At 47.0% G+C, this 23,488-nt stretch overlaps 1 protein-coding gene across 1 annotated transcript in view; it reads right to left on the bottom strand.

Annotated features, from left to right (window-relative positions):
• Window positions 1-23,488, bottom strand: part of LOC144510036 (bone morphogenetic protein 1-like) — a 307,138-nt gene that overhangs the window by 191,933 nt on the left and 91,717 nt on the right. Inside the window, exon 4 of the mRNA XM_078239242.1 lies at window positions 20,733-20,843. Coding sequence (XP_078095368.1) covers window positions 20,733-20,843 — 111 coding nt within the window. The remainder of the gene's footprint in view (window positions 1-20,732; window positions 20,844-23,488) is intronic.

Here is a 23,488-nt window from a genome sequence, read left to right as displayed (position 1 = left end):
GGAGCGGAGAAGCTACGGCATCTCCTCCGGAGCCTTCAACATGTCATTGATGAAGACGAACATCTCGCCAAGGCCATCCCCACACCCCCACTTCTTGCCTTCAAACAACCGCACAACCTCAAACAGACCATTGTCCGCAGCAAACTACCCAGCCTTCAGGAGAACAGTGACCAAGACACCACACAACCCTGCCACAGCAACCTCTGCAAGACGTGCCGGATCATCGACACAGATGCCATCATCTCACGTGAGAACACCATCCACCAGGTACACCGTACATACTCTTGCAACTCGGCCAACGTTGTCTACCTGATACGCTGCAAGAAAGGATGTCCCGAGGCATGGTACATTGGGGAAACTATGCAGACGCTGCGACAACGGATGAATGAACACCGCTCGACAATCACCAGGCAAGACTGTTCTCTTCCTGTTGGGGAGCACTTCAGCGGTCACGGGCATTCGGCCTCTGATATTCGGGTAAGCGTTCTCCAAGGCGGCCTTCGCGACACACGACAGCGCAGAGTCGCGGAGCAGAAACTGATAGCCAGGTTCCGCACACACAAGGACGGCCTCAACCGGGATATTGGGTTTATGTCACACTATTTCACATAAATATTTCTGCTTTTTTCCTCCTGAGTCTTTATCATGCGATCCTAGAATCAGAATTTATGTCACACTATTTGTAACTCCCACAGTTGCGTGGACCTGCAGAGTTTCACTGGCTGTCTTGTCTGGAGACAATACACATCTTTTTAGCCTGTCTTGATGCTCTCTCCACTCCCATTGTTTTGTTTCTTAAAGACTGGATTAGTTGTAAGTATTCGCATTCCAACCATTATTCATGTAAATTGAGTCTGTGTCTTATAAGTTCTGTTTGTGAACAGAATTCCCACTCACCTGAAGAAGGGGCTCAGAGCCTCGAAAGCTTGTGTGGCTTTTGCTACCAAATAAACCTGTTGGACTTTAACCTGGTGTTGTTAAACTTCTTACTTTATATTCTATCCCCTTCGCAATATAGGCCAACATCCCATTTGCCTTCTTGATCACCTGTTGTACCTGCAGACTGGGCTTTTGCGTCTCATGCACAAGGACCCCCAGGTCCCTTTGCACGGTAGCATGTTTTAATTTGTTTCCATTGAGATAGTAATCCCATTTGTTATTATTTCCTCCAAAGTGTATAACCTCGCATTTCTCAACGTTATACTCCATTTGCCATATCCTCGCCCACTCACTCAGCCTGTCCAAATCTCTCTGCAGATCTTCTCCGTCCTCCACACGATTCACTTTTCCACTTATCTTTGTGTCGTCTGCAAACTTCGTTACCCTACACTCCGTCCCCTCCTCCAGATCATCTATATAAATGGTAAATAGTTGCGGCCCGAGTACCGATCCCTGCGGCACGCCACTAGTTACCTTCCTCCAACCGGAAAAACACCCATTTATTCCGACTCTTTGCTTCCTGTCAGATAGCCAGTCCCCAATCCACTTTAACACACTACCCCCAACTCCGTGTGCCCTAATCTTCTTCAGTAGCCTTTTATGGGGCACCTTATCAAACGCCTTTTGGAAATCCAAAAACACCGCATCCACCGGTTCTCCTCCATCAACCGCCCTAGTCACATCTTCATAAAAATCCAACATGTTCGTCAAGCACGACTTTCCCCTCATGAATCCATGCTGCGTCTGATTGATCGAACCATTTCTATCCAGATGCCCTGCTATCTCCTCTTTAATAATGGATTCCAGCATTTTCCCTACTACAGACGTTAAGCTGACCGGCCTATAGTTACCCGCCTTTTGTCTCCTTCCTTTTTTAAACAGCGGCGTAACATTAGCCGTTTTCCAATCAACCGGCACTACCCCAGAATGCAACGAGTTTTGATAAATAATCACTAACGCATCCACTATTACCTCTGACATTTCTTTCAATACCCTGGGATGCATTCCATCCGGACCCGGGGACTTATCCACCTTCAGTCCCATTAGTCTACCCAGCACTGCCTCTCATCTGCCTGCCTGGGTGGATGCAAAAGGTGTACAGGGTGTTGATGAGACCACATCTGGAGTATTGTGTCCAGTTTTGGTCTCCTTATTTGAGGAGGGATGTGGTGGCCTTGGAGGCAGTTCAGAGGAGGTTCACCAGATTGATTCCGGGGATGAAGGAGTTGACGTACAAGGAGGGATTAAACAGTTTGGGTTTGTACTCGCTGGAGTTTCGAAGGATGAGAGGGGAATCTGATCGAGGTGTATAAAATTTTAAAAGGGATTGATAAAGTAAATGTCGACCAAATGTTTCCCCTTGTGGGGCAATCTCGAACCAGAGGCCACAGGTATAGGTTGAGAGGCGGTAGATTTAACACTGAGATGAGGAGGAACTACTTCTCGCAGAGGGTGGTGAGTTTGTGGAACTCGCTGCCCCATAGCGCGGGGGAGTCGGAATTGTTGAATAGTTCCAAGAAGGAGATAGATATATTTCTGATAGAAAACGGGTTAAAGGGATATGGGGAACAGGTGGATTTGAGACCAGGAAGAGATCAGCCATGATCTGATTGAATGGCGGAGCAGGCTCGAAGGGTTGAATTTGCCAACTTCTGCTCCTAATTACTGTGTTCCTATCGAAGAAGAGCAGGGGAGTTATTATACAAAAACATCCCAGATTATCTGGTCATTAATTGGTTCTGGGAGCTTGCTGAGTGTAAATTGGCTGCAACACTTCCTACATTGCAACAGTAATGACAGTTCAAAACATAATCCATTGGCTGGAAAGCACTTTGAGAGCGCCGGTGGTCACTGTCTAAATACAATATTTTTTCCCACTCTTGTTTACTGGCTATCTTGGATCCAAGCGACCTGCCTACTGACACTCCTTCTGCTGCACCTGATATTATGGTGATTTCCTCTGTATTATTCTTTTCCGTAGAACGCCTGGTATAATTGAAGACATTGATAATGAATGGGTGTGCAGTTGACAAATGAATTTCAACATAAATCAATGTAAATAAATATGAGGTGATGCATTTTCTGGCTGGAAGAGTTGAGACATTTTTCATCACTAGGCATGGCACCTTTTGGATTTGATTTGATTTATTATTGTCACATGTATTGGTATATATATTTGGGCGGCATGGTGGCACAGCGGTTAGCACTGCTGCCTCACAGCTCCAGGGACCCGAGTTCGATTCCCGGCTCGGGTCACTGTCTGTGTGGAGTCTGAACGTTCTCCCCGTGTCTGTATGGGTTTCCTCCGGGTGCTCCGGTTTCCTCCCACACTCCAAAGATGTGCAGGTTAGGGGGATTGGCCATGCTAAATTGCCCCTTGGTGTCAGGGGGACTAGCAGGGTAAATATGTGGGGTTACGGGGATAGGTCCTGGGTGGGACCGTTGTTGGTGCAGACTCGAGGGGCCAAGTGCCCTCCTTCTGCACTGTAGGGATTCTATGATATACAGATATACGTTACACAGACAAAGCATACCGTTCATAGAGAAGGAAACAAGAGAGTGCAGAATGTAGTGTTGCAGTCATAGCTAGGGTGTAGAGAAAGATCAACTTAGTGCGAGGTAGGTCCATTCAAAAGTCTGATGGCAGCAGGGAAGAAGCTGTTCTTGAATCAGTTGGGACGTGTCCTCAGACTTTTGTATCTTTTTCCCGAAGGAAGAAGGTGGAAGAGAGGTCCTTGATTATGCTGGCTGCTTTGCCGAGGCAGCGGGAAGTGTAGACAGAGTCAGTGGATGGGAGGCTGAATGCGTGATGGATTGGGCTACGTTCACAACCTTTGTAGTTTCTTGCGGTCTTGGGCAGAGCAGGAGCCATACCGAGCTGTGATAAATCCGGAAAGAATGCTTTCCACGGAGCATCAGAGTTGTAGCTGACATGCCAAGTGTCGCGGGTTTCCTGACACCAAGGGGTGCATTCACTAGGAAACTCCGTTGAAAACTCCGGGACCTGACGATCCCACTGCCAGCCAATGGCCACTCCCGACATGACAAAACACACGGCGGGCTACACAAAAAAATCCCGCCTTAGATATCTCTTCCCAAGCCATTCACCATCCTGACTTGGAAATATATCGGTGTTCCTTCGCAGTCACTGGGTCAAAATCCTGGAATTCCCTCCCTCACGGCATTGTGGGTCAACCCACAGCACGTGGACTGCAGCGATTCAAGATGGCGGCTCACCACCACCTTCTCAAGGGGAAACTAGGGATGGGCAATAAATGCTGGGCCCGGCCAGCGACACCCATGCCCCACGAATGAATCAAAAAAAGAAGAAAGGGCATCTTCGGAGTACAGAAGCACAAATCACTCGAGGTAGCAACACAGGTTAGTAAGCCCATGAATTAAACAAGGTTGCTTTTGAGTGAACAGGAGCTGTGATAACTGCTCTCAGCATCTTGCAAATTGAAACAAAGGGGGGAATATCGAGCACGGTCTCTACTGCTGCTCCGTCGACAGAGATCCCAGCTAGATATGGATGTCTGGAGGAGACAGCTTCTGGAACTAAAAGAGAAAATGCTCGAAAATCTCAGCAGATTTGGCATCTGTAAGGAGAGAAAAGAGCTGACTATTCGAGTCCAGATGAAGGTCAGTTCTTTTCTCTCCTTACAGACGCTTTATCTAAAAAAACTTTAAACTTTATTTATTAGTCACAAGTAAGGCATACATTAACATTGCAATGAAGTTACTGTGTAATTCCCCTGGTCGCCACACTGTTGGGGTCAGACTGTGGGAGGAAACCGGAGCACCCGGAGGAAACCCACGCAGACACGGGAGGAGAATGTGCAAACTCCACACAGACAGTAACCCGAGGCGGGAATCGAACCCGGGTCCCTGGCGCTGTGAGGCAGCAGTGCTAACCACTGCGCCACCCATGTCGAAACACCCACCAATCTTAAAGGTTATATATTAGTGTCGCAAGTAGGCTTACATTAACACTGCAATGAAGTTAGTGTGAAAATCCCCCAGTCGCCACACTCCTGTTCGGGTTACACTGAGGGAGAATTTAGCACCTAACCAGCACGTCTTTCGGAGGAAACCGGAGCACCCGGAGGAAACCCACTCAGACATGGGGAGAATGTACAAAGTCCACAAGAACAGTAATCCGAGGCCAGAATCGAACCCGGGTCCCCGGCGCTGTGAGGCAGCAGTGCTAACCCACTGTGCCACAGATGCTGCCAGACCTGCGGAGATTTTCCAGCATCTTTCGGTTTCAGCTTCCAGCATCCGCAGTAATTTGCTTTTATCGAGACAGCTTCTGGCTTTGGCTGTAAAATGATGCATGACAGAAGAGCCCGCTTTGCCACTTAGTGTCGGGGCTTGCTGAAGAATAGCCATTTGGCCACGGTGCTCGGGAACAGCCAGTGCATTGTGCAGTGCAAAGAGCAGAGCAGTGGTAATGAAAGCAATTCCCCCACGCTTCTATTTTGGATTCCCCGAGTTGTGTAACACGCTGTAAACACATTACCCAAAGCAATGTTTACAGCCAGCACATTTCTCGGAGTTTCTCTTCCAAACCACTGTGCTGAAAACTTGGCTTCTTTAAAAAATCCGACCACCGCTTAAGGATCCCTGGGGACATTTAGTCGGGCGCCCTGTCGTTTGCTGTGAGATAAAGGCCGCACTGTGCAGCTTAAGTTGGTGTTGAAGTCTTGTACTGGTGAGGAACGTTACTGAGTATTCAGTCATAAATGAGTAAGACCATAAAACTAGAGGATATAGGAGCAGAAGTAGGCCATTCGGCCCATCGAGTCTGCTCTGCCATTCAATAATGGCGGATATGATTCTCATCCCCATTCTCCTGCCTTCTCCCCGTAACCCCTTGATCCCCTGATTGATCAAGAACCTATCTATCTCTGTCTTAAAGACACTCAATGACCCGGCCTCCTCTGTGGCAACGAGTTCCAAAGACTCACCACTCTCTGGCTGAAGAAATTTCTCCTCATCTCAGTTTTAAAGGATCGTCTCTTCCTTCTGAGGTTGTGTGCTCGAGTTCTAGTCTCTCCCACGAGTGAACTCTACGTCCACTCTATCCAGGCCTCGCAGTATTCTGTAAGTTTCAACTAGATCCTCCCTTATCCTTCCAAACTCCATCGAGTATAGGCCCAGACTCCTTAACCGCTCCTCATATGGCAAGCTCTTCATTCCTGGGATCATTCTTGTGAACCTCCTTTGGACCCCCTCCAAGGCCAGCACATCCTTCCTTAGATATGGGGCCTAAAACTGTTCACAATACTCCAAATGGGGTCTGACCAGAGCCTTATACAGCCTCAGAAGTACATCCCTGCTCTTGTATTCTAGCCCTCTAGAAATGAATGCTAACATTGAATTTGCCTTCCTAACTGCCGACTGAACCTGCACGTTAACCTTCAGAGAGTCCTGAACCAGGACTCCCAAGTCCCTTTGTGCTTCAGATTTCCGAAGCCTTTCCCCATTTAGAAAATAGTCTACGCCTCTATTCTTCCTTCCAAAGTGCATAACCTCACACTTTCCCACGTTGTATTCCATCTGCCACTTCTTTGCCCACTCTCCTAACCCATCCAAGTCATTCTGCAACCTCCCCAACGCTACCTGTCCCTCGACATATCTTTGTATGTCATAGCGCTGTTCCCTGGCTAGCAACCTAATCCCTCTTCTTGGAATCATTCTTGTGAACCTCCTCTGTGTCCCCCAGCTCGGGGAAACAATCTCTCAGTAATCCTACCAGCAAGCACAATGGAGCTTTCCTCCATGAAATAACGTATTGGAACTGGCAGGAGGGAAGGTAGCATGTTACCAATGAGATTCAGAGGTTTTGTTTGATCTCACCTTCTTCCGTTGGGAAAAAGATATAAAAGTTTGTGATAACATTCCAAACGACTCAAGAACAGCTTCTTCCCCGCTGCCATCAGACTTTTGAATGGACCTACCATATATTAAGCTGATCTTTCCCTGCACCCTAGCTATAACCAAAGATGTGCGGGTTAGGTTGATTGGCCATGTTAAAATTGTCCCTTAGTGTCCTGAGATGCGTAGGTTAGAGGGATTAGCGGGTGAAATATGTAGGGATATGGGGGTAGGGCCTGGGTGGGATTGTGGTTGGTGCATACTCGATGGGCCGAATGGCCTCTTTCTGCACTGTAGGGTTTCTATGATTCTATGATAACTGCAACTGCATTGGGGAGAGTTACAGAACAAAGAGATCTAGGGGTACATGTTCATAGCTCCTTGAAAGTGGAGTCACAGATGGGCAGAGTGGTGAAGAAGGCTTTTAGCATGCTTGGTTTCATCAGTCAGAACATTGAATACAGGAGTTGGGACGTCTTGTTGAAGCTGTTCAAGACATTAGTAAGGCCACACTTGGAATACTGTGTACAGTTCTGGTCACCCTATTATAGAACATTACAGCGCAGTACAGGCCCTTCGGCCCTCGATGGGGAAGGGGATATTAGGCAGGGATTTATGGAGTTGGGGTGGAAACTAAAGGCCAAGACTGACAGAGTGGTTATCTCTGGACTCTTGCCTGTACCACGGGATAGTTTAGAGAGGAATAGGGAGAGGGAAGGTTTGAATTCATGGCTGAGGGGATGGTGCAGGAGGGAGGGGTTCAGGTACTTAAGCAATTGGGGCTCGTACTGGGGAAGGTGTGACCTCTATGAGAAGGATGGTCTACACCTTAATCAGAAGGGGACCAATATCCTGGGGGGTAAATTTGCTAAGGCCATGCAGGGAGGTTTAAACTGATTCGGGGGGGGGGAGGGATCCTGAGTAGTGGGGCTGAAAGTGAGGGATGCATGGATGGGGACTGCAATGCACGGCATTGCAGAGGTGGGGTGGAGCAGGGTTTGAAATGTGTATACTTCAATGCCAGGAGTATTCGCAATAAAGTGGGTGAACTTGCAGCGTGGATCAGTACCTGGGACTTCGATGTTGTGGCTATTTCAGAGACATGGATAGAGCAGGGGCAGGAATGGATGCTGCAGGTCCCGGGGTTCAAATGTTTTAGTCGAAGTAGGGAAGGAGGTAGAAGAGGGGGAGGGGTAGCATTATTGGTCAGAGATTGTATCACAGTGTCAGAGAGGAGGTTTGATGAGGACTTATCTGTTGAGGTAGTATGGGCGGAGATTAGAAATAGGAGAGGAGAGGTCACCCTGTTGGGAGTCTTTTATAGACCTCCTAAAAGTTCTAGAGAGGTTGAGGAAAGGATTGCGGAGTCAATCCTGCTTAGGAGTGAAAGTAATAGGGCAATTGGTATGGGGGATTTTAACTTGACTAATATTGACTGGAATTGTTATAGCTCTAGCTCGTTAGAGGGGTCAGTTTTTGTTCAAAGCGTGCAGGAAGGTTTTTTGACTCAGTATGTAGACAGGCCAACTAGAGGTGAGGCTATATTGGATCTGGTGCTGGGAAATGAGCCAGACCAGGTGCTAGACTTGGAAGTTGGTGTGCATTTTGGTGATAGTGACCACAATTCGGTTACGTTCACCTTAGTGATGGAAAGGGATAGGCATGAACCTCGGGCCAGTGGTTTTAGCTGGGGGAAGGGTAATTATGAGGCTATTAGGAGAGAATTAGGAAACATAGGTTGGACTAGGAGATTACAGGGACTGGGAACGTCCGACATGTGGAGTTTTTTCAAGGAGCAGCTACTGCGAGTCTGTGATAGGTATGTCCCTGTCAGGCAAGGAGGAATTGGTAGGGCTAGGGAACCGTGGTGCACCAAAAATGTTTCTTTGTTGGTTAAAAAGAAAAAGGAGGCTTATGTTCGGATGAGACGTGAGCACTCGGGTAGTGCACTAGAAAGCTTTAGATTGGCTAAGAGGGAGTTGAAGAGCGAGCTTAGAAGGGCTAAAAGGGGACATGAGAAGACTTTGGCGGATAGGGTTAAAGAGAATCCTAAGGCGTTCTATAGGTATGTCAAGAACAGAAGGTTGGTTAGGGCAAGTTTAGGGCCAGTTATAGATGGCAGAGGGAAGTTATGTGTGGAACCGGAGGAGATTGGTGAAGCATTGAACCAATATTTCTCTTCGGTGTTCACGCAAGGGGACATGAATATAGCTGAGGAGGACACTGGGTTGCAAGGGAGTAGAATAGACAGTATTACAGTTGATAAGGAGGATGTGCAGGATATTCTGGAGGGTCTGAAAATAGATAAATCCCCTGGTCCGGATGGGATTTATCCAAGGATTCTCTGGGAGGCAAGAGAAGTGATTGCAGAGCCTCTGGCTCTGATCTTCAGGTCGTCGTTGGCCTCTGGTATAGTACCAGAAGATTGGAGGTTAGCGAATGTTGTCCCATTGTTTAAGAAGGGGAACAGAGACTTCCCCGGGAATTATAGACCGGTGAGTCTCACTTCTGTTGTCGGCAAGATGTTGGAAAAAATTATAAGGGATAGGATTTATAGTTATTTGGAGAGTAATGAATTGATAGGTGATAGTCAGCATGGTTTTGTGGCAGGTAGGTCGTGCCTTACTAACCTTATTGAGTTTTTTGAGAAAGTGACCAAGGAGGTGGATGGGGGCAAGGCAGTGGACGTGGTATATATGGATTTTAGTAAGGCGTTTGATAAGGTTCACCATGGTAGGCTTCTGCAGAAAATGCAGATGTATGGGATTGGGGGTGATCTAGGAAATTGGATCAGGAATTGGCTAGCGGATAGGAAACAGAGGGTGGTGGTTGATAGTAAATATTCATCATGGAGTGCGGTTACAAGTGGTGTACCTCAGGGATCTGTTTTGGGGCCACTGCTGTTTGTAATATTTATTAATGATCTGGATGAGGGTATAGTTGGGTGGATTAGCAAATTTGCTGATGACACCAAAGTCGGTGGTGTGGTAGACAGTGAGGAAGGGTGTCGTAGTCTGCAGGAAGACTTAGACAGGTTGCAAAGTTGGGCCGAGAGGTGGCGGATGGAGTTTAATGCGGAGAAGTGTGAGGTAATTCACTTTGGTAGGAATAACAGTTGTGTTGAGTATAGGGCTAACGGGAGGACTTTGAATAGTGTGGAGGAGCAGAGGGATCTAGGTGTATGTGTGCATAGATCCCTGAAAGTTGGGAATCAAGTAGATAAGGTTGTTAAGAAGGCATATGGTGTCTTGGCGTTTATTGGTAGGGGGATTGAATTTAGGAGTCGTAGCGTTATGTTGCAACTGTACACAACTCTGGTGCGGCCGCACTTGGAGTACTGTGTGCAGTTCTGGTCCCCACATTACAGGAAGGATGTGGAGGCTTTGGAGAGGGTGCAGAGGAGGTTTACCAGGATGTTGCCTGGTATGGAGGGGAGATCCTATGAGGAGAGGCTGAGGGATTTGGGATTGTTTTCGCTGGAAAGGCGGCGGCTAAGAGGGGATCTTATTGAAACATATAAGATGATTAGAGGTTTAGATAGGGTGGATAGTGATAGCCTTTTTCCTCTGATGGAGAAATCCAGCACGAGGGGGCATGGCTTTAAATTGAGGGGGGGTAGTTATAGAACCGATGTCAGGGGTAGGTTCTTTACCCAGAGGGTGGTGAGGGATTGGAATGCCCTGCCAGCATCAGTAGTAAATGCGCCTAGTTTGGGGGCGTTTAAGAGATCCGTAGATAGGTTCATGGACGAAAAGAAATTGGTTTAGGTTGGAGGGTCACAGTTTTTTTTTTAACTGGTCGGTGCAACATCGTGGGCCGAAGGGCCTGTTCTGCGCTGTAATGTTCTATGTTCTATGTTCTATGACCTGTGAAACCAATCTAAAGCCCCTCTAATCTACACTATTCCAATATCATCCATATGTTTATCCAATAACCACTTGAACGCTCTCAACGTTGACGAGTCCACCACTGCTGCAGGCAGGGCATTCCACGCCCTTACTACTCTCTGAGTAAAGAACCTACCTCTAACATCTGTCCTATATCTCTCACCCCTCAATTTAAAGCTATGTCCCCTCGTGCTAGCCATCACCATCCGAGGAAAAAGGCTCTCACTATCCACCCTATCTAATCCTCTGATCATCTTGTATGCCTCTATTAAGTCACCTCTTAACCTTCTCTCTAACGAAAACAACCTCAAGCCCCTCAGCCTTTCCTCATACGATTTTCCCACCATACCAGGCAACATCCTGGTAAATCTCCTCTGCACCCTTTCCAACACTTCCACATCTTTCCTATAATACGGCGACCAGAACTGTACGCAATACTCCAAATGCGGCCGCACCAGAGTTTTGTACAGTTGCAGCATGACCTCCTGGCTCCGAAACTCAATCCCTCTACCAATAAAAGCTAACACACCGTACGCCTTCTTAACAACCCTATCAACCTGGGTGTCAACTTTCAGGGATCTATGCACATGGACACCCAGATCCCTCTGTTCATCCACACTACCAAGTATCTTACCATTAGCCCAGTACTCTGTATTCCTGTTACTCCTTCCAAAGCGAATCACCTCACACTTTTCCGCATTAAACTCCATTTGCCACCTCTCAGCCCAGCTCTGCAGCTTATCTATGTCCCTCTGTAACGTGCCACTTCCCTCCGCACTGTCTACAACTCCACCGACTTTAGTGTCATCCGCAAATTTACTAATCCATCCTTCCACGCCCTCATCCAAGTCATTAATAAAAATGACAAACAGCAGTGGCCCCAAAACAGATCCTTGCGGTACACCACTAGTAACTGAACTCCAGGATGAATATTTCCCATCAACCACCACCCTTTGTTTTCTTACAGCTAGCCAATTCCTGATCCAAACCACTAAATCACCCTCAATCCCATGTGTCCGTATTTTCTGTAAAAGCTTACCATGTGGAACCTTATCAAACGCTTTGCTGAAATCCATATACACCACATCAACCGCTTTACCCTCATCCACCTCTTTGGTCACCTTCTCAAAGAACTTAATAAGGTTTGTGAGGCACGACCTACCCTTCACAAAACCGTGCTGACTATCCCTAATCAAATTATTCCTTTCTAGGTGATTATAAATCCTATCTCTTATAATCCTTTCCAATACTTTGCCCACAACAGAAGTAAGGCTCACCGGTCTATAATTACCAGGGTTGTCCCTACTCCCCTTCTTGAACAAGGGGACAACATTTGCTATCCTCCAGTCTTCTGGCACTGTTCTTGTAGACAATGACGACACAAAGATCAAAGCCAAAGGCTCTGCAATCTCCTCTCTAGCCTCCCAGAGAATCCTAGGATAAATCCCATCCGGCCCAGGGGACTTATCTATTTTTACCCTTTCCAGAATTGCTAACACCTCCTCCTTATGAACATCAATCCCATCCAGTCCAACAGCCTGCATCTCAGTACTCCCCTCAACAACACTGTCCCTCTCCAGTGTGAATACCGACAAAAAATATTCATTTAGTGCCTCTCCTATCTCTTCAGACTCCACGCACAACTTCCCACTACTGTCCTTGACTGGCCCTAATCTTACCCTAGTCATTCTTTTACTCCTGACATACCTATAGAAAGCTTTAGGGTTTTCCTTGATCCTACCTGCCAAAGACTTCTCATGTCCCCTCCTGGCTCTTCTTAACTCTTTCTTTAGGTCCTTCCTGGCTAACTTGTAACTCTCAAGCGCCCTAACTGAGCCTTCACGTCTCATCTTAACATAAGTCTCCTTCTTCCTCTTCACAAGAGATTCAACCTCCTTAGTAAACCACAGTTCCCTCACACGTCTGCTTCCTCCCTGCCTGACAGGGACATATTTATCAAGGACGTGTAGTAGCTGTTCCTTGAACAAGTTCCACATTACAATTGTGCCCATCCCCTGCAGTTTCCTTCCCCAACCTATGCCAGCTAAATCTCGCCTAATCGCATCATAATTTCCTTTCCCCCAGCTATAACTCTTGCCCTTTGGTATATACCGACCCTTTTCCATTGCTAAGGTAAACGTAATCGAATTGTGGTCACTGTCACCAAAGTGCTCACCTCCAAATCTAACACCTGGCCTGGTTCATTACCCAGTACCAAATCCAATGTGGCCTCGCCTCTTGTTGGTCTATCTACATACTGTGTCAGGAAGCCTTCCTGCACACACTGGACAAAAACCGACCCCTCTAAAGTACTCGAACTATAGCTTTTCCAGTCAATATTTGTAAAGTTAAAGTCCCCCAGTACAACTACCCTGTTACTTTCGCTCCTATCCAGAATCATCTTTGCAATCTTTTCCTCTACATCTCTGGAACTTTTCGGAGGTCTATAAAAAACTCCCAACAGGGTGACCTCTCCTTTCCTGTTTCTAACCTCAGCCCAAACTACCTCAGTAGACGAGTCCTCATCAAATGTCCTTTCTGCCACCGTAATACTGTCCTTGACTAACAATGCCACACCTCCCCCTCTTTTACCACCTTCCCTGCACTTACTGAAACATCTAAACCCCGGAACCTGCAACAACCATTCCTGTCCCTGCTCTATCCATGTCTCCGAGATGGCCACAACATCGAAATCCCAGGTACCAACCCAAATCCCAGGTACCAACCCATTATAGAAAGGATATTATTAAACTAGAAAGAGTGCAGAAAAGATTTACTAGGATGCTACCGGGACTTGATGGTTTGAGTTATAAGGAGAGGCTGGATAGACTGGGACTTTTTTCTCTGGAGCATAGGAGGTTGAGGGGTGATCTTATAGAGGTCTATAAAATAATGAGGGGCGTAGATCAGCTAGATAGTCAATATTTTTTCCCAAAGGTAGGGGAGTCTAAAACTAGAGGGCATAGGTTTAAGGTGAGAGGGGAGAGATACAAAAGTGTCCAGAGGGGCAATCTTTTTCACACAGAGGGTGGTGAGTGTCTGGAACAAGCTGCCAGAGATAGTAGTAGAGGCAGGTACAATTTTGTCTTTTAAAAATCATTTAGACAGTTACATGGGTAAGATGGGTATAGAGGGATATGGGCCAAATGCGGGCAATTGGGATTAGCTTAGGGGTTTGAAAACAAAAGGGTGGCATTGACAAATTGGGCCGAAGGGCCTGTTTCCATGCTGTAAACCTCTATGACTACATTCTACACTCTCTCCTTTCCTTCTCTATGAATGGTATGCTTTGTCTGTATAGTGCGCAAGAAACAATACTTTTCACTGCAAACTAATGCATGTGACAATAATAAACCAAATCAAATCAAATCAGAATGAGAGGTGATCTCGCTGAGACATACAAGATTTTGAAGAGGTTTGATAGGGTGGATACTGAGAGATTGTTTCCCCTAGCTGGGGGTGGGCACTGTTTCAGGATAAGGGACTGATAACTTAGGACCGAGATGAGGAGAAATTTCTTCACTCAGAGGGTTGTGAATCGTTGGGATTTTCTATCCCAGAGGGTTGTGGCTGCTGCATCGTTGAATATATTTAAGGCTGGGATAGGTGGGATTTTTGGTCTCTCAAGGAATGAAGGGATATGTGGAGTGGGCAATAATGTGGAGTTGAACCCCAAGATCAGCCATGATCATATTGAATGGCGGAGCAGGCTCAATGGGCCGAAGAGTCTACTCCTGCTTCCCTTTACTTCATGGGCCAGGAAGCATTCTGAGATACCCTGAGGTCACAGAGCAGGGGAGGAGGCCCTTCGGCCCAACACCTCCATGGCAGCAAAAGATACAGCAGAAATGCTAATTCTCTCTTTTTGCTGCATGAAGGGAAAGCAATGACGAACGGGATTTTATGGCCTCGTTAGTCTGGAATCTGTAAAATTCCAGCCGAGGTCAATGGACCTTTCCATGGTCCACCCCTCGTACACTCCGATTCCCCTGGTGGGCGGGGCGGGAAAACTCCGGCCTACATCTCTACTGATGATAAATTGATTCGATTTATTATTGTCACGTGTTAGTATACAGGGAAAAGTATTGTTTCTTGCGCGCTGTACAGACAAAGCATACCGTTCATAGAGAAGGAAAGGAGAGGGTGTAGAATGTAGTGTTATCGTCATAGCTTGGGTGTAGAGAAACATAGGAACATAGAAGATAGGAGCAGGAAGAGGCCATTCGGCCCTTCGAGCCTGCTCCACCATTCATCACAATCATGGCTGATCGTCCAACTCAATAGCCTAATCCTGCTTTCTCCCCATAACCTTTGATCCCGTTCGCCCCAAATGCTATATCCAGCCGCCTCTCGAATACAGTCGCCTCTTGAAAGATAAACTTAATGCGAGGTAGGTCCATTCAAAAGTCTGATAGCAGCAGGGAAGAAGCTGTTCTTGAGTCAGTTGATACGTGATCTCATACTTTTGTATCCTTTTCCCGACGGAAGAAGGTGGAAGAGAGTGTGTCCGGGGTGCGTGGGGTCCTTGATTATGCTGGCTGCGTTGCCGAGGCAGCGGGAAGTGTAGACAGAGTCAATGGATGGGAGGCTGGTTTGATTGATGGACTGGGCTACGTTCACGACCCTTTGTAGTTTATTGCGGTCTTGGACAGAGCAGGAGCCATACCAAGCTGTGATACATCCGGAAAGAATGCTTTCTATGGTGCATCTGTAGCAGTTGGTGAGAGTTGTAGCGGACATGCCAAATTTCCTTAGTCTTCTGAGAAAGTAGAGGCGTTGGTGGGGCTTTCTTAACTATAGCGTCCCCGTAGAGGGACCAGGACAGGTTGTTGGTGATCTGGACACCTAGAAATTTGAAGCTCTCGACAATTTCTATTTCGTCCCCATTAGTGTAGATTGGTGATCTTAGATCCCACATAAAACATATGGCTTCAGTCTGCTTGACTGGTCTCATTGTGTGGGTAACAGCAATGACCATATTGCGGCGTCTCAAGACATTGCGTTAGCCTTTAGACCTCCATTTTGACTCAGTGTCGCATAGGAAAATCCTCCATCCTGTTGCACCGCAAATAATTGGAAACATAAAATCACACCTCCAGGAGAGAAAGATCAATAATTCCCCCACTCCGAGACCAATATTGCCGCAATTCATTTTCCTTCAGCCGACAAGCTGTCAGTAAGGAACATGCAGCATTATTGACCCAATCGCTAGTCAGCTTATAACTGCCAGGAACGAGAAACCCATCAAACGCTTCGAAGAATCACCAGAACATAGTGGGTCTTATTTTGTCCGCTGCTTGTTAAAGTCCTTCAACACTAACACACACACCACACAAACATTCAGACCTGTGCACACCAATGTAACATGCGGCACGGTAGCACAGTGGGTTAGCACTGCTGCTTCACAGCTCCAGGGACCTGGGTTCGATTCCCGGCTTGGGTCACTGTCTGTGTGGAGTTCGCACATTCTCCCCGTGTCTGCGTGGGTTTCCTCCGGGTGCTCCGGTTTCCTCCCACAGTCCAAAGATGTGCGGGTTAGGTTGATTGGCCATGCTAAAAAATTGCCCCGTAATGTCCTGAGATGCGTGGATTAGTGGGTAAAATATGAAGGGATCTGGGGGTAGGGCCTGGGTGGGATTGTGGTCGGTGCAGACTCAATGGGCCAAATGGTCTCTTTCTGTACTGTAGGATTCTATGATCCACATGCACGCATTCTGGCAGGCACCTGCTCCCCCGTCCTGTTTTATCCCTTCACTGGATGTGGGTGTTGCTGGCGAGACCAGCCTTTGTTATCCATCTCTAACTATCCCTTGAGAAGGCGGTGGTCTTGAATGGCTTGCAGTGGTGGATGTACACTCAGCGTGCTATTAGGGAGGCAGTTCCCTGACCCAGCAACAGGGAATTATGATATAATTCCAAGCCACAATGTAACTTGGAGGGGAGCCCAAGAGCTGGTGGTGTTCCCACTTGTCCACTGCCCTTGTCTTTTTAGATGGGAGATGTCATGGATTTGGGAGGTGCTGTCGAAGGAGCCTTGAAAAGCTGCTGCAATTTGTAGATGGTACACACACTGCCGCCACAGTGCGTCGGTGGTGGAGGATGTGAATGTTTAAGATAGTGGATGAGGTGCCAATCGAGCAGGCTGCTTTATCCTAAATGATGTCCAACCTCTTGAGGCAAGTGGGGAGTATTCCATCACACTCCTGACTTGTGCCTTGTAGATGGTGGAAAAGCTCAGGAGGTGAGTTATGATGTGACAGATTCTGTCTCAATAATCACTGTTCTCTCTTCAGGCTAATCTGAAGGTGCTCATCCCACTGTATTAACAGGCTGAGTGTGTGGGCATCTGCATGGCAGATACGGTACAATGTGGATAAATGTGAGGTTATCCACTTCAGTAGCAATAATAGGAAGACAGATTATTATTTGAATGGGTGTAAATTGGGAGAGGTGGATACTCAGCGAGACCTTGGAGTCCTCGTGCATCAGTCGCTGAAAGTAAGCGCGCAGGTACAGCAGGCAGTAAAGAAGGCAAATGGTATGTTGGCCTTCATAGCGAGAGGATTTGAGTATAGGAATAGGGATGTTTTGCTGCAATTGTACAGGGCGTTGGTGAGGCCACACCTGGAGTATTGTGTGCAGTTTTGGTGTCCTCATCTGAGGAAGGGTGTCCTTGCTATAGAGGGAGCGCAGCGAAGGTTTACCAGGCCGATTCCTGGGATGGCAGGTCTGTCATATGAGGAGAGACTAAGTCGGTTAGGATTATATTCACTGGAGTTTAGAAGAGTGAGAGGAGATCTCACAGAAACTTCTAAAATTCTAACAGGGTTAGACAGGGTAGATTCAGAAAGAATGTTCCCGATGGTGGGGGGAGTCCAGAACTAGGGGGTCATAGTTTGAGGATAAGGGTAAACCATTTAGAACTGAGGTGAGGAGAAATTTCTTCACCCAGAGGGTGGTGAATGTGTGGAATTCACTCCCACAGAAAGTAGTTGAGGCCAAAACGTTGTCGGATTTGAAGAAGAAATTAGATATAGCTCTTGGGGATAAAGGGATCGAGGGATATGGGGGGGAATCAGGATATTGAATTTGATGATCAGCCATGGTCAAAGTGAATGGCAGACAGGCTCGAAGGGCCGAATGGCCTCCTCCTGCTTCTAGTTTCTATGTAAAACTGCCCAGACAGTTACATACTTGGATAGACTGGTTCATTGCTTCTGGTTTGAGTCTACTCTACGCCAACCCCACTTAGTCTCGTATTTCCCGACATGTGCAAACACAAATGTGGCCATCCATCAATGAGCAACCCCTCATTATCTGGTCATTTAACATTCCTTCATGTTATTCAATTACCATTACATCTGCAGCCTTGGGCTACACTTTGTTTTCAAACAAAAGCACTCACTCTTCTAAGAGCAGCCACAGCTCGGTATGTGATCTTCTGAAATCGTTTATTTTTTCCCTTTCATTTTCAGAGACATCCACAGGAAATGCAGTGGCAAGAATTTCACCCAGAAAGGAGAATTTCATGCTGCCCACTCTCGTTCGCTGCATGGAAATAAGGAAATTTGGCATGTCCGCTACGACTCTCACCAACTTTTACAGATGCACCATAGAAAGCATCCTTTCCGGATGTATCACAGCTTGGTATGGCTCCTGCTCTGCCCAAGACCGCAAGGAACTACAAAAGGTCGTGAATGTAGCCCAATCCATCACGCAAACCAACCTCCTATCCATTGACTCTGTCTACACTTCCCACTGCCTCTGCAAAGCAATAATTAAGGACCCCACGCACCCCGGACATTCTCTCTCCCACCTTCTTCCGTTGGGAAAAAGATACAAAAGTCTGAGGTCACGCACCAACCGACTCAAGAACAGCTTCTTCCCTGCTGCTGTCAGACTTTTGAATGGACCTACCTCGCATTAAGTTGATCTTTCTCTACACCCTAGCTATGACTGTAACACTACATTCTGCACTCTCTCCTTTCCTTCTCTATGAATGGTATGCTCTGTCTGTATAGCGCGCAAGAAACAATACTTTTCACTGTATGTTAATACATGTGACAACAATAAATCAAATCAAATCTTCCACCTTCTTCCGTTGGGAAAAAGATATAAAAGTCTGAGGACACGTACCAAACGACTCAAGAACATCTTCTTCCCCGCTGCCATCAGACTTTTGAATGGACCTACCTTGCATTAAGTTGATCTTTCTCTACACCCTAGCTAGGACTGTAACATTACATTCTGCACTCGCTCCTTTCCTTCTCTATGAACGGTATGCTTTGTCTGTATAGCGCGCAAGAAACAATACTTTTCACTGTATCCCAATACATGTGACAATAATAAATCAAACAATACTTTTCACTGTATCCCAATACATGTGACAATAATAAATCAAATCAAATCAAAATGGAAAGGATGTCACGTGTTTTGGACAGGAGGCAAAGGAGATTTACTGGAATGGTACCAGCAAGGCGGTGGAAGCTCTTGTGGCTCAATGGATAGTATTCTTGCCTCTCAGCCAGAAGCTCTGGGTTCGAGTCCCACCCCAGGCCTTGATGGCCAAGGAAGATATGTCCATCACTGAGCTAAACAGATCCGACACATGCCGATGGTAAGAATGGGAGTGATTCCTGATCAGCCATGTGATGGAAAGAACATTGGTGCCTCTACCATTTCTGTCCATGGCTCCAGAGTACGACATGCTTGGAAAAAAATGTCACAGCAACTCGGACCCATTGTGTGAACTTTAACACAGACACGCCAGGGATGCGTGATTTCAGTTACATGGAGAGATTGTTCTCCATCGAGTAGGAAGGTGAGAGGAGATTTCAAACACCATAAAGAGTTTAGATGGGTTAAATAGAGAGAAACTGTTTTTATTTTATTTATTAGTGTCACAAGTAGGCTTACATTAACACTGCAATGAGGTTACTGTGAAAATCCCCTAGTTGCCACACTCCGGCGCCTGTTTGGGTACACTGAGGGAGAATTTAGCACCTAACCAGCACGTCTTTTGGACTGTGGGAGGAAACTGGAACACCCGGAGGAAACCCATGCAGACACGGGGAGAACGTGCAGACTCCACACAGACAGTGACCCAATCCGGGAATTGAACCCAGGTCCCTGGCGCTGTGAGGCAGTGGTGCTAAGCGCTGTGAGGCAGTGGTGCTAACCACTGTGCCACCGTGGAGCGTAGGAGGCTTAGGGGTGATCTTATAGAGGTCTATAAAATAATGAGGGGCACAGATCAGTTAGATAGTCAACATCTTTTCCCTAAGGTGGGGGAGTCTAAAACTAGAGGGCATAGGTTTAAGGTGAGAGGGGAGAGACACAAAAGGATCCAGAGGGGCAATTTTTTCACTCAGAGGGTGGTGAGTGTCTGGAACAAGCTGCCAGCGGCAGTATACCATAGCAACCATAGAATCCCTACACTGCAGAAGGAGGCCATTCGGCCCGTCAGGTCTGCACCGACCACAATCCCACCTTGGCCCTATCCCCGTAATCCCACATATTTACCCCGCTAATCTACGCATCCCGGGACACTAAATTTAGCATAGCCAATGCCCCTAACCGCACATCTTCAGTAGTTGAGGCGGGTACAATTTTGTCTTTTAAAAAGCATTTCGAAAGTTACATGGGTATAGAGGGATATGGGTCAAATGCGGGCAATTGGGATTAGCTTAGTGGTAAAAAGTGAGCGGCGTGGACAAGTTGGGCCAAAGAGCCTGTTTCCATGTTGCAAACCTTTATGACGAGACTTCTATTTTATTGCAAACCAGCTCCTTGCAAACTACTGTTCCATCTTGAACCTCTCTTTTCCTTACCTGACCCAGGCCTGAATCTTCCAAGTAATAAGAGGCCTCCCTATTCTTTCGGCAAGAAGGTACCACCTCATACTTATCTGTGCTGAGTTCAGCTGCCAATGATTTGTCCATTCAGCAAGTTTATTAATGTATCAGTGTTTATATAGCAAACAATCCAAGGCCGCAGTGGTACAAACAGCAATGGAAATGAGCGTACCTGCAGAATGGCCAAACTTCTGGATTCTATGTTTCTTTAAGTCTACGATCCAGTCGGCCTTGAATGATTTCAGGTCTTCTTCGTCCAGTGCAATATCTCCCAGAAAGGCAACTGCAGACAGCAAGAGAGAATCCAGTGAAATCAAATTCAAAGCACAAGTACCTCCCCTTCTCTCTTTCTGCTTTTACTGTCATAGTTACTGACCAAAAAAAATAAAGCACGACACGAGGAGTAAACAAACAAAGCGAGGACGATGAAACCAAGGCCAAAATTGCTTGTATTTGCGAAACCAAATGTTCACCTTGTACTTTTTGCGCTGTGAACCTGGGCACACTGGTTCTGGCACGGTCTACTTACGCACGAGCAAGGGTAAACTACCCAATAGCACAGCCATTGGCAACCAAAACCAATTCACCAGTACTGGGGGTTCATAAGTTCATAAGATATAGGAGCAGAATTAGGCCATTCGGCCCTTTGAGCCTGCTCCGCCATTTGATCATGGCTGATATGCTCCTCATCCACAGCTTGGTCTGGCTCCTGCTCTGCCCAAGACCGCAAGGAACTACAAAAGGTCGTGAATGTAGCCCAATCCATCACGCAAACTAGCCTCCCACCCATTGACTCTGTCTACACTTCCCACTGCCTCGGCAAAGCAGCCAGCATAATCAAGGACCCCACACACCCCGGACATTCTTTCTTCCACCTTCTTCTGTCGGGAAAAAGATACAAAAGTCTGAGGTCACGCACCAACCGACTCAAGAACAGCTTCTTCCCCGCTGCCATCAGACTTTTGAATGGACCTACCCTGCATTAAGTTGATCTTTCTCTATACCCTAGCAATGACTGTAACACTGCATTCTGCACTCTCTCCTTTCCTTCTCTATGAACGGTATGCTTTGTCTGTATAGCGCGCAGGAAACAATACTTTTCACTGTATCCCAATACATGTGACAATAATAAATCAAATCAAATCCCCATTTTCCTGCCTTCTCCCCATAACCCTTCAACCCATTACCAATTAAAAATCTGTCTAACTCCTCCTTAAATTTACTCACTGTCCCAGCATCCACCGCACTTTGGGGCAGCGAATTCCACAGATTCACAACCCTTTGAGAGAAGTAGTTTCTCCTCAACTCTGTTTTAAATTTGCTACCTAAGACTATGACCTCTCGTCCTAGAATGCCCCACAAGAGGAAGCATCCGCTCCACGTCTACTTTATCCACACCTTTTATCATCTTGTAAACCTCAATTTGATCTCCCCTCATTCTTCTAAATTCCAGAGAGTATCGGCCTAAACTGTTCAATCTCTCTTCATACGACAAACCCCTCATCTCTGGAATCAATCTAGTGAACCTCCTCTGAACTGCCTCCAATGCATCTTTCCTCAAATAAGGGGATCAAAACTGTGCACAATACTCCAGGTGCGACCTCACTAATGCCTTGTATAGTTGCAATAATACTTCCTTACCTTTATATTCTATCCCTTACATTGTTGGTCCAATTCCAAACTGACCCCAACCGCCCTACACGTGAGGATGAGGGGAAATGGGACAGGGGTGTGTGAGATCATGGCGGGTTTAGGTATACATAGAAACCCTACAGTGCAGAAGGAGGCCATTCGGCCCATCGAGTCTGCACCGACCACAATCCCACCCAGGCCCTACCCCCTTATCACTACATATTTACCCGCTAATCCCTCTAACCTACACATCCCAGGACTCTAAGGGGCAATTTTTAACCTGGCCAATCAACCTAACCCGCACATCTTTGGACTGTGGGAGGAAACCGGAGCACCCGGAGGAAACCCACGCAGACACGAGGAGAATGTGCAAACTCCACACAGACAGTGACCCGAGCCGGGAATCGAACCCAGGACCCTGGAGCTGTGAAGCAGCAGTGCTAACCACTGTGCTACCGTGCCGCCCTGTATGTGTGGTAATGGGGCTGCCCTCCCTCCTGCCAACTAACTGGTGGGCGGCACCAGTGCTGTGGTCCGGGTAATAAGATGGCATCGAGCCCGCAAACATCCCAATGGGCGTTCCCAATAAAGTTTACGTTTGTTTGCAACAAGCCGGCCCCTGCCTTGAGTTATCATAGGAAGATCGACAATGAAAAGCCGTTGCCACGAGCTGGTGGTACCAGAAGACATCGGTGTAAGATTATGGACCAGAGAGGGAGGGGGTTGCAGGGTGGTTGGGAGCGGGGTGTGTGAGGCAGAACTTTTATTTTTTTTTACAGAGCGATTAGTTGGAGCCTGCTGCTTGCGAGGGTTGGGGAAGCAGAGACGACGGATGATTCCAAAAGGAGATTGGATGGACGATTGAGTGGACGAAATGTGCAGGGCTATGGGCGCAGAGAGGGGCTGCCTGGATTGGTCAACAGAGAGGTGGCATGGACATGATGGACCCAATGGCCTCCTGCGTCACACTGACTCTATGAAATAGGAGAGCCTATTTGTTCAGAGTAAGATCCCATGAATGTTCCTCACCCCCCATCATCTGTAACAACATTTTCAATTCTTACAGCCTTATTTTCGGTCTGAAATTCTCTCTTAGCATCTCTTTCTGCCTTCGGAGCATTGTCAAAAACCAAACCTAGCACGTTGCGCCTGACAACCTGTGGAAAGGATGGTCTAACTCTGGAGGCCGTGATTAGGTTCTGCTAAACTTGGGGATTTAGAAGGTTGTGGGGTAAAAAGTGGGCTGAGATTGGATTTCGACAGCGAATGAGCAGAGAGACGGAAGTGTCAGCAGGA

This window comes from Mustelus asterias, chromosome 22, assembly GCF_964213995.1.
Source record: "Mustelus asterias chromosome 22, sMusAst1.hap1.1, whole genome shotgun sequence".
NCBI classification, from domain to species: domain Eukaryota; kingdom Metazoa; phylum Chordata; class Chondrichthyes; order Carcharhiniformes; family Triakidae; genus Mustelus; species Mustelus asterias.
The sequence above is the reverse complement of the archived record's forward strand: the minus strand, read 5'-3'. Positions and strand labels throughout refer to the sequence as shown.